This window comes from Lolium rigidum, chromosome 2 (assembly GCF_022539505.1).
Source record: "Lolium rigidum isolate FL_2022 chromosome 2, APGP_CSIRO_Lrig_0.1, whole genome shotgun sequence".
NCBI classification, from domain to species: domain Eukaryota; kingdom Viridiplantae; phylum Streptophyta; class Magnoliopsida; order Poales; family Poaceae; genus Lolium; species Lolium rigidum.
In genome coordinates this window covers 283,658,889-283,675,049 of record NC_061509.1, presented here as the reverse complement: position 1 = coordinate 283,675,049, position 16,161 = coordinate 283,658,889, and the positions used below count along the sequence as shown (strand labels likewise).

The 16,161-nt window shown below is 46.9% G+C and overlaps 1 protein-coding gene across 1 annotated transcript in view; it reads left to right on the top strand.

The window, feature by feature from the left end:
• The first annotated feature begins 12,933 nt into the window (after window positions 1-12,933).
• Window positions 12,934-16,161, top strand: part of LOC124688969 (O-methyltransferase 1, chloroplastic-like) — a 4,836-nt gene continuing 1,608 nt past the window's right edge. The window contains exons 1-4 of the mRNA XM_047222583.1: window positions 12,934-13,180; window positions 14,026-14,201; window positions 14,275-14,395; window positions 14,740-14,864. Coding sequence (XP_047078539.1) covers window positions 12,934-13,180; window positions 14,026-14,201; window positions 14,275-14,395; window positions 14,740-14,864 — 669 coding nt within the window. The remainder of the gene's footprint in view (window positions 13,181-14,025; window positions 14,202-14,274; window positions 14,396-14,739; window positions 14,865-16,161) is intronic.

Genomic DNA, 16,161 nt, shown 5'->3' with positions numbered 1-16,161 from the left:
GCTGTGCGGTGAGAGTGCTGGTGTGGCGGCGGTGAAAGGGAAGTGGCTCTCGTCAAAAACAACATGGCGGGAAATGAGGACTTTGCGTGTGGAAAGATCAAAACACCGGTATCCCTTGTGTTCTCGTGGGTAGCCGAGGAGCACACACCGTGTGGAGCGGGGAGACAATTTGTGGTCCATGGTAGGCGTGAGGTTGGGGTAGCAAAGGCACCCAAAGGTGCGTAAGTGGTCATATGATGGATGAACGCCGTGGAGGAGGAAATAGGGGGTTTGGTGATTGATAGCACGAGATGGGCGTATGTTAAGAAGGTGGTTGGCTGTGTGAAGTGCTTCGACCCAAAAGGAGGGAGGCATTTTGGCCTGAAAGAGGAGGGTGCGAACGACATCGTTTGTGGTGCGGAGCATGCGTTCGGCACGTCCGTTCTGAGGAGATGTGTAGGGGCAAGAAAGTCGTAGTGAGACACCGTTAGTAGAGAGGTAGGCGCGTAAGGAAGTGGTGAGAAACTCGCCACCATTGTCGCATTGGAGGCAACGGAGAGTGGAGTGGAATTGGGTTTTGACAAAGGAGAAGAAACGGAGGAGAGTGTCACATGTATCCGATTTGGCATGCAAAGGAAAAACCCAGGAAAAATGGGAATAATCATCCAGAATAACAAGGTAGTACTTATATCCAGAGCAACTTACAACCGGTGAGGTCCAAAGGTCACAATGTACTAGATCAAATGGTGCAGAAGCGCGTGAGTGAGAAATCGAAAAGGGTAGGCGAGTGTGTTTGCCTAACTGACATGCATCACACAACGAGGGTGATGCGTTTGTTTTATTACAAGGTGAAAGGAAATCTAGTGGTAAATGAGCTAAAGCTGCAGGGCTTGGGTGGCCAAGTCGGCGATGCCACAAATCATGTGTGACACTGAGAGCCGAGGATGTAGAGGTGCCGTGGTTGCCGAAGAACGGGTAGAGATCACCGGAGCTATTGGAGCGCAGGAGGAGCGTCCTGGTTGCTAGATCCTTCAAGGAGAAGCCAAAGGGGTCAAATTCGACGGAACACAGATTATCGCGAGTAAATTTTCGTGTGCTAATGAGATTTTGAACTAGGTGTGGTGAGAACAGGACATTGTTGAGATAGAAGGGGCGTGATGTGAGTTGAGCTGTACCAGTTGCAACTACAGGGAGACGAGAACCATTGCCTACAACGATGTGATGTGAATTTGCGTCTAAACAGGAACGAGAGGTGGTCAAGGTACCTGGGTTGCCAGTGACGTGGGCTGTGGCGCCGGAATCCATCACCCAGTCGCCGCCAGTCGTCGGGAAGGCACTGCCGTAGCTGGGCGCAGACTGGTACATGGTGTTGAGGTCCCATGCCGGCGTCTGGTACTGTTGAGGTGGAGCAGCTGGCGAAGGCCCGTAGGTTGGTGGCGCAGGCGTGATGGGCGCAGCAGGTGGAGGAGCCGGAGCATACATCACGGGGTAGGCTTGCGTGGGAGCACCAGGGCGGGATCCGAGGACGCTCGAGGCATTGGGAACGACCCAGGGAGCGCGAGGTGGGAACGGGGCGCCCACCGGCGCGAAGTAGCCAACCCACGGGTGCTGGCCACCGCCGCGCCCGTATCCGGAGTCGCCAGAGCCGCGCCCGCCGGGAGCGGTGTGGCTGCGACCACGACCACCACCGCCAGTGGGTGCACCGGGCGTCGCGTGCCCCGCCCGCTGGTTCGGGTGAACAAACCCAGGGATTGGATGCTTGCCCCGATAGTTGGGGCTGACGCCAGCGTAGCGCGGTTGGCCAGTGGTGATGGAGGGGCCACCGCGGTCGCTGCTGCCGCCACTGTGAACAGCCATGGCCTGCGCACCGGGATGCGTCTGGGGTGTGTCGATGGCGATCTCGGCGTGCTGGAGGCGAGAGCAGGCGTCGGTGAAGGACGGGAGGTTGGCCTTCATGATCTCGGCCTGGAGCTTGAATTTTTCGCCGAGGCCATCGAGGAACGTGCTCGTGAGATCACGGTCGTCCACCGGGCGGTCGATTGCGGCCAGATCATCGGCGAGCCCCTGAAGCTTGCTGGCGTAATCTGACACAGAGAGATCACCACGGGGGCAGTTATGGAAGGCCTTACTGAGGTAGAGATACCGCGATGTGCTCTTGTCGAGGAAGAAGCGCTGCAGCTGCAACCAGGTGGAGCACGCGCGCCCGTCGGCGCCCACGACAAGGCGATGCAGATCGTCGCTGAGGGTCGCCAGGAACCACAGGGAGATGTGGATATCCACCGCCAGCCAGGTGTCATCGGGGTTCGAAGGAGCGGCGCCCTCGGTGATGTGGTCGAGCGCCCGGTACATAGTGAGCAGGGAAGTGAGGATCTGTCGCCACTTTGTGTAGTGCGCTCCGTTTGTGGTGACAGTGAATTTGACATAATTGGAGATGTGGATAGAGAGAAGAGGGTGGGAGATTGGGGTGGGAAAGATGGGGTAGGGTATGTAGGTTTGTGGTGCGGAAGCTGAGGCGGCGACGGCCAGGGCATCGGAGAGGTTGCCCAGGTTGAGTGCGTCAGAGGTTTGGGGAGTAGCTGGAGCGCGGGGCATCGTGTTTTGGGGTTGGATTGGAGTTGTAAGGTTGGGATCTGTGGGGTTGATAGTTTGGCCGGAGGAGTTGGGGATTGGGATCGTGTTTGAGGAGGAGGAGGTGTCGGCCATTGTTGAGCACTGTGCTCTGATACCAAGAAGACGAACAGAATGCAGAAGTTGTCTTGCATTGATCAGAGTAGGTTACATAAGTAGTCATATCGTGTGCCGAGAGAGAGGGGAGTCGAGGCCACGCAGAGGCCCACGCAGGAGCGTGCGGGCGAAGAAGAGGGAACTGCCCACAAGACTAGGTCTAGCTGTTACATAGATAGCCGTTTTGTTCAACAGAAACACTAGCACGAGACGAAGGCACGCCGCTGTTCTCGCTCCTCCAATGCCGGAGTCAGGCAAAGCTTGTCGTAGTAGAGCTTGTTGTAGTAGACAGACGGGAAGTCGTCGTGCTAAGGTCCCAAAGGACCAGCGCACCAGAGCAGCAACCATCGCCAATGATGACAACCGTAGATCGGAAGAGACTATCATGAACCACACCAACAAACACGAAAACCGACCGGATCCCAGGAGATCCGACGGGCACACAACTCCACGCGCCCTCCGTCGGCGCTAGATGCACCACCGGAGCAAGGATAGGGCAGGGAAGACCTTGTTCTGACTTCAGGATGTAGCCGCCGCCTCACCATCCCCAAAAAAAGAGACTGAAAAGCAAAGTAAAATAAGAACGGAAACTCCCCGCCAGCGAGGGACCGTGGTCCGCCACACCTCCAAGGCCCCAAGGCCACCGGAGGCGGAGCGGATAGGCGGTATCACCGGCGAGGAGGACGGAACCCTAGATGGGTTTTGTGCCTTTTTCCCGCCGCCTCCTGGGTTCCCTTCGCAGAAAAGTGATAATTAGGGTCCTTGAAATCACGTAGGTGTATCCCGTACGGTCACCGCAGCGTTCCATCTATGTATTCGTTGATGTGTCGGTATTGGAATCCCTTGCATTGCTTGGTCATTGTGGCGTCATCAATGGCATGCTTCGTTTCAAATTTTCAACGTCAACGTCGGAACTGGCGGTTGGTCTTCTCCGCCACCGTCAATGGCACGCTTATGGATGCCGGCACCATCTTTCATAGCGGCCGCACCCCCACCCGTTTACAAGGGTAGCAGTGTTGCCCCGCCATTTGCCACTATATCGGCCACCTCTCCGTTGCGGTTTGGCGCCCTGTACATGAGAATGTTGCTACTGAGGGAACTAACCTATGCTTAGATGGTTAGAAGGCCACTAGCATCCCCAACCCACTGAATATCAAATCTTAGTATTGACACTTTGGTGTCTCATAAAAGACGGAATATTCTTAAGTGGGATACAATGTTTCCGTCGATACTATGCAAGCCGCATGTGGTAATTTTGTCAATCTCAAGATCCGTCGGATAATATTCCTGGATTTAGTCTTTTAAAGGTGCTCATAGCATATCATGTGTTTGTATGCGTAGATGTGAGTGTATGTATTTATTTATGTCCGTATGTACCATGGTTAAAAAAAAAAATTTGCTACCTACCGATCGGCAATCGATTCCTCTAGTTCGAAAAAGGAAAAGAGGAAAGAAGACAGGGACGCAAGTTGAGACAACAAATCTTGGAGCAATCTCTCACGGACAGACAAAAATATGCAGCATGTCTCGGTGGGCGATGCCGCACCACCGTGCGAAACCGAAAGGATCCAAAGATTTGAGGAGCACCCATGCCACGTGTGCACTACTAGGCTCCTTTGTGCGGGTATAGTCACATCATCTCCACCGGTAACCCTAAATAGGCGCCGATAGGGACGTTAGCAACTTTGTTTGGGGCCGTCGGCACAATATCCTCTATTTTGGGACGCTGCTCCCACACCGGCGCCCTCAAACAGGCGACTCCGATAGATTTTGAAATTTAAAATAATATTTAAAAACTAAAATTCATACGAAGTTCATACAAAGGTAGCTCGAATTTAAACATAACTAAAACTAAAACTTAATCCTATCTACTGGCTGTCCGTTGGGTCGCTCGACGGCCCTGCCTCGTCGTAGTTCTTCGCCATTGCCGCATGCGTCCGTGCCCGTTTCTCCTCCCTTGCTTCGCGCATCTGTCGGTGGAGCATGGCGGTCGACGTCGCATCGGGCTTGCCGGCGGCGTTGTCCCCGCGCTTCCAGCCTTTCTCGAGAAGGTTCGATCTCGGTGCGCCTCGCCACCTAGCAGGCGAAGGCCTCGTAGTGGCGATGAGCGTTGAGTTCTGCGAGCTTCTGTCGCTCCGCCTCCATGAGGCGACGTCCTGCCTCCTCCGTGGCCGCTCGCTGGTGCGAGATCTCGAGGTCGTGCTGGAGGTTCGCGTCGTTGATGAACTCGTCCCTCACCTCCTTCAACCACTGGTATCGTTGCGCCTTCAGCGACGCGAGGATCGCCGCCTGATCCGGGTGGGCTGGGGCCTGCGGTGGCTCCCCCGACTGCGTTGCCTCCTTCGCCGCCTCTTCTTCCGCGGCTGCGACGTGGACCTCGTCCCACGCCGCGAACTGTGGGTCTACGTCCTCGTCGGTGCTGTAGTCGGCGTCGGCCTGCGGCTCCGGCTCGGGCTCCGGCTGCGGTGGTGGCAGAGGCAGCACGCGACCGTTGAGGCCAAGCATCGAGTAGGTGGTCTTCAGACGGCGCGGCATTTTGCTGTGGAGAGGAGAGAATGGAGCGGCAGTGGTGGAGAGGAGAGAATTGAGCGGCGGTGGTGGACGGCGTACGTACTATATAGCGGCGACAACTACCCACATTTACGCCGACTGGTTGCCGCGTGGCCAGTCGCTGCTCTCGTGGCCGCCTTGGTTTCCGCGCGGAAGGCCATTAAACGCTGACGACCAACCTTCCCGCGTCGCGTCCTCTCGCTGACAAGGCGCCCCACCCGCGAAAACCGTCGTTCCGCGAGGCACCGTCACGCCCGATTCACGCCCTTGGCGAAGGGGCCGACACGGGGATGTCAGCGATTCTATTGGGCTCGAAAAATGGCCGGCGCCGTTTAGGACGCGCCGGTGCGAGCCCAAAAACGATGCCGACCCCCAAATCGCTATCAGGGCCGCTATCTAGACTGACAATAGAGATGCTCTGGGAGCCGGAACCGATCGAGCCACCAAAAGTGCTTGCGCTTCTGCTTCCAAGAGCAATACCGTTTTTTTAAAGGACTATGCTAATAAGGACGCATGCCCTAGATTGGCCCGATCCGTGGTCACGGATTAAATAAATCATGTATGTAGTCCATTGCCACATATGATTTCTCCTATTTTTTAAACTTTAAAATATTTTATCTCTCGAATCCTAAGTTAAAATTTATATCCGTTATCGGGACAAGATCTTCAAAACTAGATCCTATGTTGATATTCTTATAATTTTTTCCGAACCTAGTGGCTGTATTACACTCGCCTGGTCATTAGGTTAGCCAAAGTTGGTTGCCGGGTTAAATTTACCAGACTTTGAAACAAAATTTAGAGTGGATGGAATACTCACTCTCTAACTATGTAGATCATTTGTATACAAAAAAAAAACATGTAAATTTTTTCTGTCTAACAAGTAACGTAGCAGCTACATTACTATAATCTGATAAGTGATGTATCGAAAAATTATCGTCAAAACATATTAAGATGAGATCTTGTTTTAAAGCCCTCGCTAATACGTGTGAAGACGGATCGTCAATTGGATTAACGATTTAAGAGAAAATTTATTTTAAAATTTCAGATATAAAAAAAAAATCTTACATGCATGTGGGTGTTGGTTGCTCTGCCCCTATAGCGACCGAAGGCTAGCTAACTCCTACCCTGCGCATAGAAAGACTTGTTGAAAGTAGAAACGAGAGATGCAACAAATGATTCAACTGTTACTTTCCATTGATGATTCTGAGTATATATACACTGGGAAGGGACACGAATAAGAGTCGCGTCTGTTCAAGGAGGTGTGAGGAAGAGTTGTGTCTGTTGACAAACCAACCAACACAGAGAATTACATGAGGGAGGATTATCCCTTTAATTAAACCTATTTAATTAAATCCTAACACTCCCCCTAATCCTTCCTTGTCCTTGTGCTTGGTTATCTCTAGAATCATCTTTGGAATCATCTCCTCCAAAAACCTTGTGGGAAAAATATGAGGAGAGTAGTGTGTATGATATGTTGCTAAAACTCCTTAAAAACCCAGTGGGAAAAATAAGGAGAAAATGGTGCAACATATAATGCTTGGATATGCTGTTAAAACTCCTTCAAAAACCCAGTGGGAAAATGAGGAGAAAATAACACAGCATATAATTGGTATTGTCTCTTTGTTAACTCAATATGAGAAAAACCTTGTAAAAGGGGAAAAACCCATAGAGTTTAGAGAACAATATATGTCGTATATACTTTCCTAAAAACCCCGGTGGGAAAACAGAAAATATGACATATCATCTTGTGTTGATATTACCTCATTAAAAACCTTGATGAGAACCTATATAGTAAACTCATAAAGGGAAAAAGAGTGTAATATGATGTTTTGAACATGATTGATTCAGGAAGATACTCCCCCCGATTCTTGCAAATTTGGAAGCCGTCACATACCAATTCCATAAAATACTTATGGAATACTGAAGTTGGTAGAGACTTCGTGAACAAACCAACGAGATTATCGCATTATTTGACTTGCAAGATATTTATTCCCCAACTCTTCCGGAGTTCATGGAGATAAAATATTTAGGGGCAATATGCTTTATGATATTGCTCTTGATCTATCATGTTTGCATCCATGCAACACAAGAGACATTATCTCGTGTAGATAATGGTTGATGATTCAAGAGAACCAATACCACATGACTTATGTATGTGGTTTATCATTCCGTAAAGCTACACGTGTTGACGCGGCTTTGTATTTCAGAATGTTGGTAGGTGTTGTCACAAGAGTCCGAAGACATCTACGGAGTGACAATTCTACCATGTTGATACACATTGTGGGGATCATTCAAGTAGCCAACATCAGTGATCCTGATGATATTGGAGTTCAGATTGCTCTGAAATTACAAGAATACGCCAAGTAATGTGTGGTGCCTTGGAGATATCGAAAGATATTCTTGATTCCCAACCAATTGTGTTGGTGGGTCCAATGGCACTGAGTTATGGAACTTCAAGTCCCAACATCCGTTCTACATCATCCCGTGGTTTGAGTGAATCTTTCTCTACGTCTAGAGATCGAACAACCGGCATGAGAGATGGATATGACTTGTCCATTTTTAAGTTTCTCCAATATTTATAATATAGGCAACTTGGTGTACCATAATACTTGAGTGAAGTAGCTCGACTTGTAATGTCAAGCACTGTTTGGGTTTCACCAAATCCTTCATCTCAAATTCCGTCTTTTTAGATGATCACACGCTTCGTCATTTCAAGAGTAATCCTTGTGTATGACAAACACAAATGGGTAATCATCATTGTAGGAGTAATCCTTGTGTATAAGGAACTCACTACATCGGTTGTACCAAAATATACCGACAACAATAAGCCATGTTGTGACTTATTAAGTTTACACAATACATGTTGCATTTCATTTCGATTCGGATTGTGATTCCATCGGGAACCATACATGTCCAAATCTAGTGATCCACATGGATATGTAGTCACTACATCTATCAACTGCATAGATAGATGATTTTGTACTGCCAATGATATAATGTATCGGAAATAGGATTTCACTCGCATATGGAGATTAGGTCTCGGATCTCTGCGTAAATCCGACCTTGTGCTACAAGCCTTGCTTTCTCACCACCTTGTTATCTCATTTCGTTGCTGGAAGAGAACATATTGAACCGCATAGGGAATCATTTAGAGGAGCGAGGCTAATTCTTCTTGGATTGCATCCTTCAATTGTTTCAGTCCGAGCAAGTGGTTTACACTCTGCCATGGCCATGGTCTTTGGATCTGAATCATTGTGAAGGATGTTTGCAATCATACAAGAGAAATATTGTCGACATTTGTAGGCTTTAATCATATGATTCTCCAGAATCGATATAATTGGAGGAAATCTCAAGCACCCATGATGACTCTTCGTGATTTCCCAATACGTGTGAGTCCGGGTGTTCCGATGTCCCAACCAGTGTGTGCAAGCTGAAGCTGGGTTGTGGAGGTTTCCCTTCCACTGGGTGTATACTACCCATCAGGTGTTTATCAACGCTAGGTTGATATGCATTTACTGATTCAGAGGATTTCTCCTCGTCTTTCCTTGTTGCTTGCAGGAAGCTAGATCCTGGTTAGAGGCCGTACTACTCCCCTTTTTTAAAAAAAATAGGGAGTTGAGTGGTTTTTGTTGGTACCTCCACTCTTTCGGGCGCATTTCTAGCCGGATTAAAGGATTATATAACACCTTTGAGATCAGTAAATGAATATGGCAGGTTATTTGCGAATTGTTGCAAATTTGTGAATCCTAGATATAGTCCATATTCTTGAGTACGTGGACATGAGGAGGAACGTGGAGTTCCAAATGATTTCCTGGCATTCTATTTGGTACTTGAATTCTCCCCCTAATGCCTGGAAATATCCATCCTTCAATATTTGCAATCAACGTACCAGGCTATGAACATATTCCTTATGAGGAGTTCAAGGTACTTAGTGATCGACGGAGATCTGTACCCCACATAGATCCCTAATTTGTGGGCCTATGATGTACGCTGCGGTGGTGAGATCGGTACGCGTGAAGCGATTCCGAACTTACGCAGATGGGAAATGCTCGGAGGATTTTCACGTATTAATTGCAGAGGGGAAGTTCTGCGATATGCAGTTAGTTAGTCAAGGGTGTGTAAAGCCGCATGACTCCAACGTGAAGTTGGTAAAATTTCAACTCATTAACAAAGGTCATGCAACGAGCCCGATCCTCTTGCTCAGATATTCAACCAAACCTTTTGTGTATGGACATATGTGACAAAGTGCTAAACTCCAATCTTCGAAAGCCATGCAATAATTATTGGAGGCACATGAAGAGAATTTTGCATCATTGTCCATTCGAATTGATTATAATTCGATTTCAGTCCACACTATGGTTGGAAGAAGCCACAAATATCACCTCGAATGCATTCGATTGAGGGACTACATGAGCACCTCAAAATGAGCTACATAATATCCAATTATTAAGAAACTTAGCTTCATGTAAATCATGACCAATGGAGTTGATTTATAGGCAACATGTGCTACGGGTTGGATGTATGTGTAGTACAATCCAAACAATAGAGAGGGCAAATTTTTAAATTCTTTTTCCTCATCCATTGGATTGAATCCCGTAGAAATCTATATATCGAATTAGAGAGTTTCCATTGTGGAAATCTTTATCAAATATATAGAAAGACATTCAATCTTATTCATACCAGAGTGCTGATAAAATATATTGTGAAATACAATATATATGTTCTATTACAAGAACAAAAATGGACATGAATAAATCGTTCACTAAGGAGATAATGGGACTAGTTAAAGTCTCCAAACATGTCGTTTGAGGCATACTCAATGATCATGTTCTCCGTGCCCATAGGATCCTGTGACCGCTAGAGAGTCATGGTGTTGCAATGTCGAAGAGGAACATCTCGCGAACAACCATCTCTATTAGTGCAGTCTGGATGAAGGTTGAAGTGAGCTTTTCTCTTCTGTTGGCGGCGTGACTCCAGCCGAAGGTGGATCCTTCAGGGCCTAGATTGCACACACTATTCCACGAGATGCATGGCTGATCTTTATGTCCATCGCCCCATGTAGGGTAGTTGTGGCCATTGAGGGCGAAGGCCTCAAATTCTTTTCGGCCATCGTTTACTTACATGGGTGAACCAGAGATTATTAATTTACAATTGGTAAATCAAAAACCATCATGGTTATGTTGTAATGAACTATGCAAAATTAATGATAATTTCAAGTAGTGGACTTGAAATTATTAGTGTGAACTTCAAATTGTTAAGTATGACACGTTGTAGGTACTCCCCAAAATAAATTTCAGGGTCCATCTCTCAGCACTAGAGAGTATAATCTGATGAAATCAGTAGATACTCATATTTCTAGAACCTTATGTCTTGACTTAATAAAAATGTATGGGAGATTACTTGATAAAGCAATCGTGGTAGTGAAGATAATCTGCAATGCAGTAGATCCGCACTATGATCCCAAAACATCAATTCGAAGAAGTCACTTAGAATTTTGCATTTGTCAATTCATACTCGTATTAAACCGAAGGTTCAATTAAGACGATGAATTGACCCTTATTTGCAAGAAATTAAATATCTCAATTGCAGATAGTAGACATAATTAATCTCAACATGTATCAAACATGGAAATATATCACATCACACATATTTTTAGAAATACATATATAGTACTCAAACTGAGATACGCAATTTAGATGTGATATAAAACAGAAGTAGAAACTAGAGTAGTTCTACTGTTAGTAGACCGATTGCTAAGAAATAAATAGCTGGTTCAGCCGAATTTCACATGGGCCATATTGAGCAGCCCAATAAAGCAGGTGAGAGGATAAGGAGAACGAAGTCAACAGGGACCAGTTGATCCCTGGACAAATCGATCCCCAACACCAGACACAACCACGGCGCTGCTGCCGCCCTCTTCCTCGTCGAGGATCGCCAGCAAGCCGCATACCCGGGGCGACGCCGTTCGAGAACTCGAGCGCGCTGGGCTCAAGGTGTCGGATCGGACGGCACGGCCACCCGACGGCGTGCTCAGCGTGAGGCCAAGGGCCGTGAGGCGGCGGCGGCTGCGTGCGCACGTTGAAGGAGGCTGCGTGACCGAGGTTGGGGATGGCAGGCATAGCGCGACGGCATCACCATCGACGACCATGGCGTGCGGCCCGTTGTCGTCCTCGACGGCCGGCGTCGGCGACGGGAGGCGCAGGGGCACTGGGTCGACGATGCCGTCCTCGGCTGGCGGGGGCTTTGTCCGCTTACAGCGGTGGGGCGGCGGGCCTGGCGAGGAGCCACGCCGGCAGCGCGCACAGCTGGGTGGTGAGAGAGACCGTGGCCCCGGTGACGATCTGCGCTAAGAAACAAGAAAAACGGAGACGGGACGCCTCCAGGCATGATTCTTACCAAGTGCCTGTTCTTCCGATCCCGCTATTCCTCTTGTCTTTGCTGATGTGCTCGCGAAGGAGTGCCACAGATGCCTTCGGCAAAATAAATTTACTTACTGATTTGCCTGTTCTGTCTCCTCCGTTCTTACTTCCTAGTCTCGAAATTGCTCACGATGGAGAGCGTGCTGATAACGTGTTGAAAGTAGAAACGAGAGATGCACCAAATGATTCAACTGTTACTTTCCATTGATGATTTTGAGCATATATACACTGGGAAGGGACACGAATAAGAGTCGCGTCTGTTCAAGGAGGTGTGAGGAAGAGTTGTGTCTGTTGACAAACCAACCAACACAGAGAATTACATGAGGGAGGATTATCCCTTTAATTAAACCTATTTAATTAAATCCTAACAAGACTCAAGGCGGAAGGAGAAGCTTGGGCAACTGAGGCCAAGCGCGGCAGGGCCATCCTCATGTGTGTGTGTACGTGAGTGCGACCGTGCGTGTGTGTGTGTGTGTTCATACAGCTTTCTACTCGTGTTCATCATTGTTTCCTTCATGTTCATCCTCCACCACCACGCATCCACGAGATCGGACCAACCACCACACCAAAGACCAATCAAATAAAGACACCTTGATACAACTCAATAGTTCAACTATAGAGAGGGTTTTTTTTTTTTTGAAAGAACTATAGAGAGGGTTGCCTTGTATCTCAAAGGGATGGAGGAGAGCACATGCTCAAGTCTATTCTCAAATATATTCTAGGGTTTCCCAAGGCTGGAGGAAGCCTTATATATAGTCTAGTCATATAGTAGGGATACTTCAGTAAAAAGTGAGGGATACATGGGGCTTAGCCCCTCTCAAACACGAGAAGTTGCGCACTTTAAGAAATAGTTCAAACACGAGAAGAACCTCTCCCCTAGCAGCGACGACCCCGCTGACACGACGCGCTACAATACGGTGTGGATGGAGTCATTGAACGACCATTGCGTCTAGGAGGGAAACATCGAGAAATTTCCCAATTGCCAGCATTATCCGTATAGAGAGCACCGCCGGTTTGGATTAAGACGCCTCTGAAATTTTACATATAAGGATTACGGGCATGTGTTCACGGTGCCTTTTAGAAAAATTAAGGGTCCGACGATTTTAAGGGATCTTTCGGGTTTATTTTTAAAATAAAAATGGATAAGTCGGTTATTTTATGGTTTATCTTTTTTTTAGAATTATAAGGGGTCCTCTAGAGATGATATGAGGGAGGGGACTGGAGGAGACAGGTCACGCCTGTAGGGCATGTGACGTCAGCCATGCTCGTGCTGCCGACGCTCGCCGCCCGGCCTCTCCGGCCACCTCCGCATCTCGCTCCCCCTCCGCTCGCCTCTTCCTGGAACTGCCGAACGAAGAGGACGCTCTTGCAACCGGGCCCCTTCGCCGCCGGCGCCGACAACCCCCGCGGCCGCGGAGGCCCGCTCCCGGAACCGGAGCAGCACGACCAGCTCCTCCTTGCCGCTCTCCACGCCGCTCGCCTCAGGGACGAGGAGTCACGCCGCCCAGGTTAGCCATATGCATCGCGTGTTCTGGCTTTTTTGAGTCAACGATTATGTCGGTGTGGTACTACTGCGGTACGCACGACGTGGTCACGAATTGGAGGGTTGCTTTTGCCCCTATGTCCAGCTTGAATTTGCTTAGGATTGCAACTGGTTTCATTTCGGGCAAGACGAAATCCCACGAGTGGTATGTTTCAGGGTCCAATTTATCCTTTTTTGGAGTAGATCTTTGTTTGTGTCTGATCTAACGTTTGCAGAGAAATTTTAATGGGAGACATCTCAGCATTCATCCCAATGCATCAATCCCAATGACCCAGAGCTCTTCTAAATTTCCACATTGACTTTAGTTAGCTCACATCTTTTCACCAAATCGTGAGTCTGCCTAGTGTGTAGGTTCTAGTATTCACATTTGAAGCTTGAAAGAGCTGTCTGCCTGCCAAGCTATATATCCCCAGCTACAAAGCGCAGTCCATTTAGCATGTCAATATCTCATCTTCTCTTGACCACTAGATAAGTTCATTTTAGGCAAGTAAGAAATAATCATAAGTGTGTATGATCTTATCTTATATTATTTGTGTTCATGATGATGTACTGCAATGTCTCATTTTGTGCCCTCACATGATTACTTTAGTTTTACCTGTTCTAGTTGCATCTTGCATGACCATTTGTTTTCCAAATTAGCTACAATGTCTCAGTCCCAGACAAGGTAAAGCATGATAGAATTGTTTGAATCTTGTTTTGCGAAGCTTAGATAATGATATCCAGAGAGTATTTCTCTAGAATTTATTTTTAGTGACTAATAATATGACTGTTTGCTATTTCTAACGTTTCATTGTAATTATGTGGCTGCAGATCCCCTTTTTATCGATCCATATGCTGCTGTGCTACTTTCACTTTATGTGGCACATCAAGCTTCGGAATCTCTTGCCTTGCATTTAACGCCATCTGCAGACCATTATCGACTAACTACTAGATATGTTGATGATAAATTGCAAAATTTGATAACCAGTTCAGATAATTTTAGACAGGTACTGAAATTTAACTAAAATTTATGCCGGTTGTTTTCCACTCTACCTGAGGAGCAAGGCTTATTCCTTATAGATTGTTTTGTTGACAGATGGAATGGACACTCGTCCATATAGGCTGAGTTGGCCAAAGTTGTCTGTCGTGTACGATGTATCGCCTGGAAGAGTCTTCAGTGCAGCAGCCCAGCAACTCAGAGGTCTGACTTGTAGTATCCTACGCAGTCCTACTTTCGCCCTTCTGAGGAATGTCTTTGTTATCAAAGATGAACTTTTAATATTTCACTTGTCTGCTGAGTGCTAATTATTCACATGTCTGAAACAGTAAGATGTATCTTATTCGAGGCTAACAGAAACATGTAATCATCAAAGCAGTATTTTCGTTACAGTGTTAGCGAATCTGTTTCTACTTTACTTTTTCTAACTGTGGAGAACGAAAATAATAATGCTATAAGTTATATCCAAATTTATATTTATTTCTGAGAGGCTGAGAAATGATGACCACTAGCTCCTGTAATTTTATTTACTTCTTGGATGATGACAGGGGCAGGAGCAAAAATACCCAGGAATTGTGTTTTGCTTCATACTCCTTTAGAGTCTCCTAATTTACAGGAGGGCCTGTGCAAAAATGGCTTCAACGGAAATAGGCCAAGCTTGTGGGTACTGCAGGTAATTAGCCTTACCATTCAGTTCAACCAAATCTCTGCTAATTTTTTTGTGCATTGTTCTTGCTAGTTTATTCTAGTTGGTTCAAGGGTGCTTACATATGAGCTATAGATTCAGCGGTGCATATTTTATGGATGCGGCACAATTATAGTGCGTTAGAATTAGTTTGTGGTATTTGAAGTTCAATAGCTGACATCACCTTTAAAGGACTAATTGCTGTATCTTGATCCATGGATTATGTGTTCTCTTTTATTTGCATTCACAATAACCAGCATATTTATTGTAAGACATAGTTGCACAATTACCACTTGATGCATGCTTCAGTTACCATCCATTGCATACCAGGTGTGTTAGGGTATGGAAAAGAGTGGTCTTTGAGTAATGGCTCGTTCCTGCATGTTCTTGCGGGTGCAGGGTACTACGTGAAATTCTGCAATTGTCTTAGTTCCTCTGTTGTTTTAACTCGATTGTATGTGTGTAGAGTAGTAGTAATATAGTGAGGATGAATATTAAATTCTCAAGAATCAAAGATAAGACTAGACATAACAAACAAACTACTACCTCTGGACGGAATAAATTGACGCGGTCAGCACCTACCAACAGGCATGCAAAGGTCTCCCTCCGCGTCGATTAAATCAGACCGGAGGGAGTAGAATCCAGCAAAAACTGACCATTCGATACACCGGATTACCTATTTTGTGCACTTCTCTAATACCTCCTCTCAGATCCGATTCAGTAACAAATCACTTCTTGATTTGTCCATAACTTCGAATCTGCAAAAAATGGGAATATAAAATGCAAGGCCTTGATTATTTTGGCTAGTTTCAGCCGGTTTAATTGAAAAACTCGGAAACTTCATGCCTGGTCAAGGTTTGGGTCTGAGCTTCTGGTTCTCAGCTGGTTAATTTCTCAGTGAAGTTTTGGAAAATCTGGTTTTGTTAAGTTCTGTGTCTACTACCGTAGCCATCATACACTAGCCTACAACATGCTCACAGCTGTACACATGGGTACTAGAACCAACAAGCACACTCGTGGACAAACCCTGTCATAATGCATGTCATAATACAGTACTAGATGGGTCATGTTTTATGTTTGGTCTGTAACATGGTGGGGGTGTTAATGATTTAAGGTGAAGGAGATGCTCCTGTACCCTCCTGGCATGACACTTACTCAAAGATGGTGCAGCCGAAACGCAAGGGCAGGACTTGAGAGGACGGGGTACACAAGATAATAATTTGCTTAATCGATAATCAAATAGGGTCGGTCATTTCATAGCCAGCTTACATGCAAGGATGGAAAA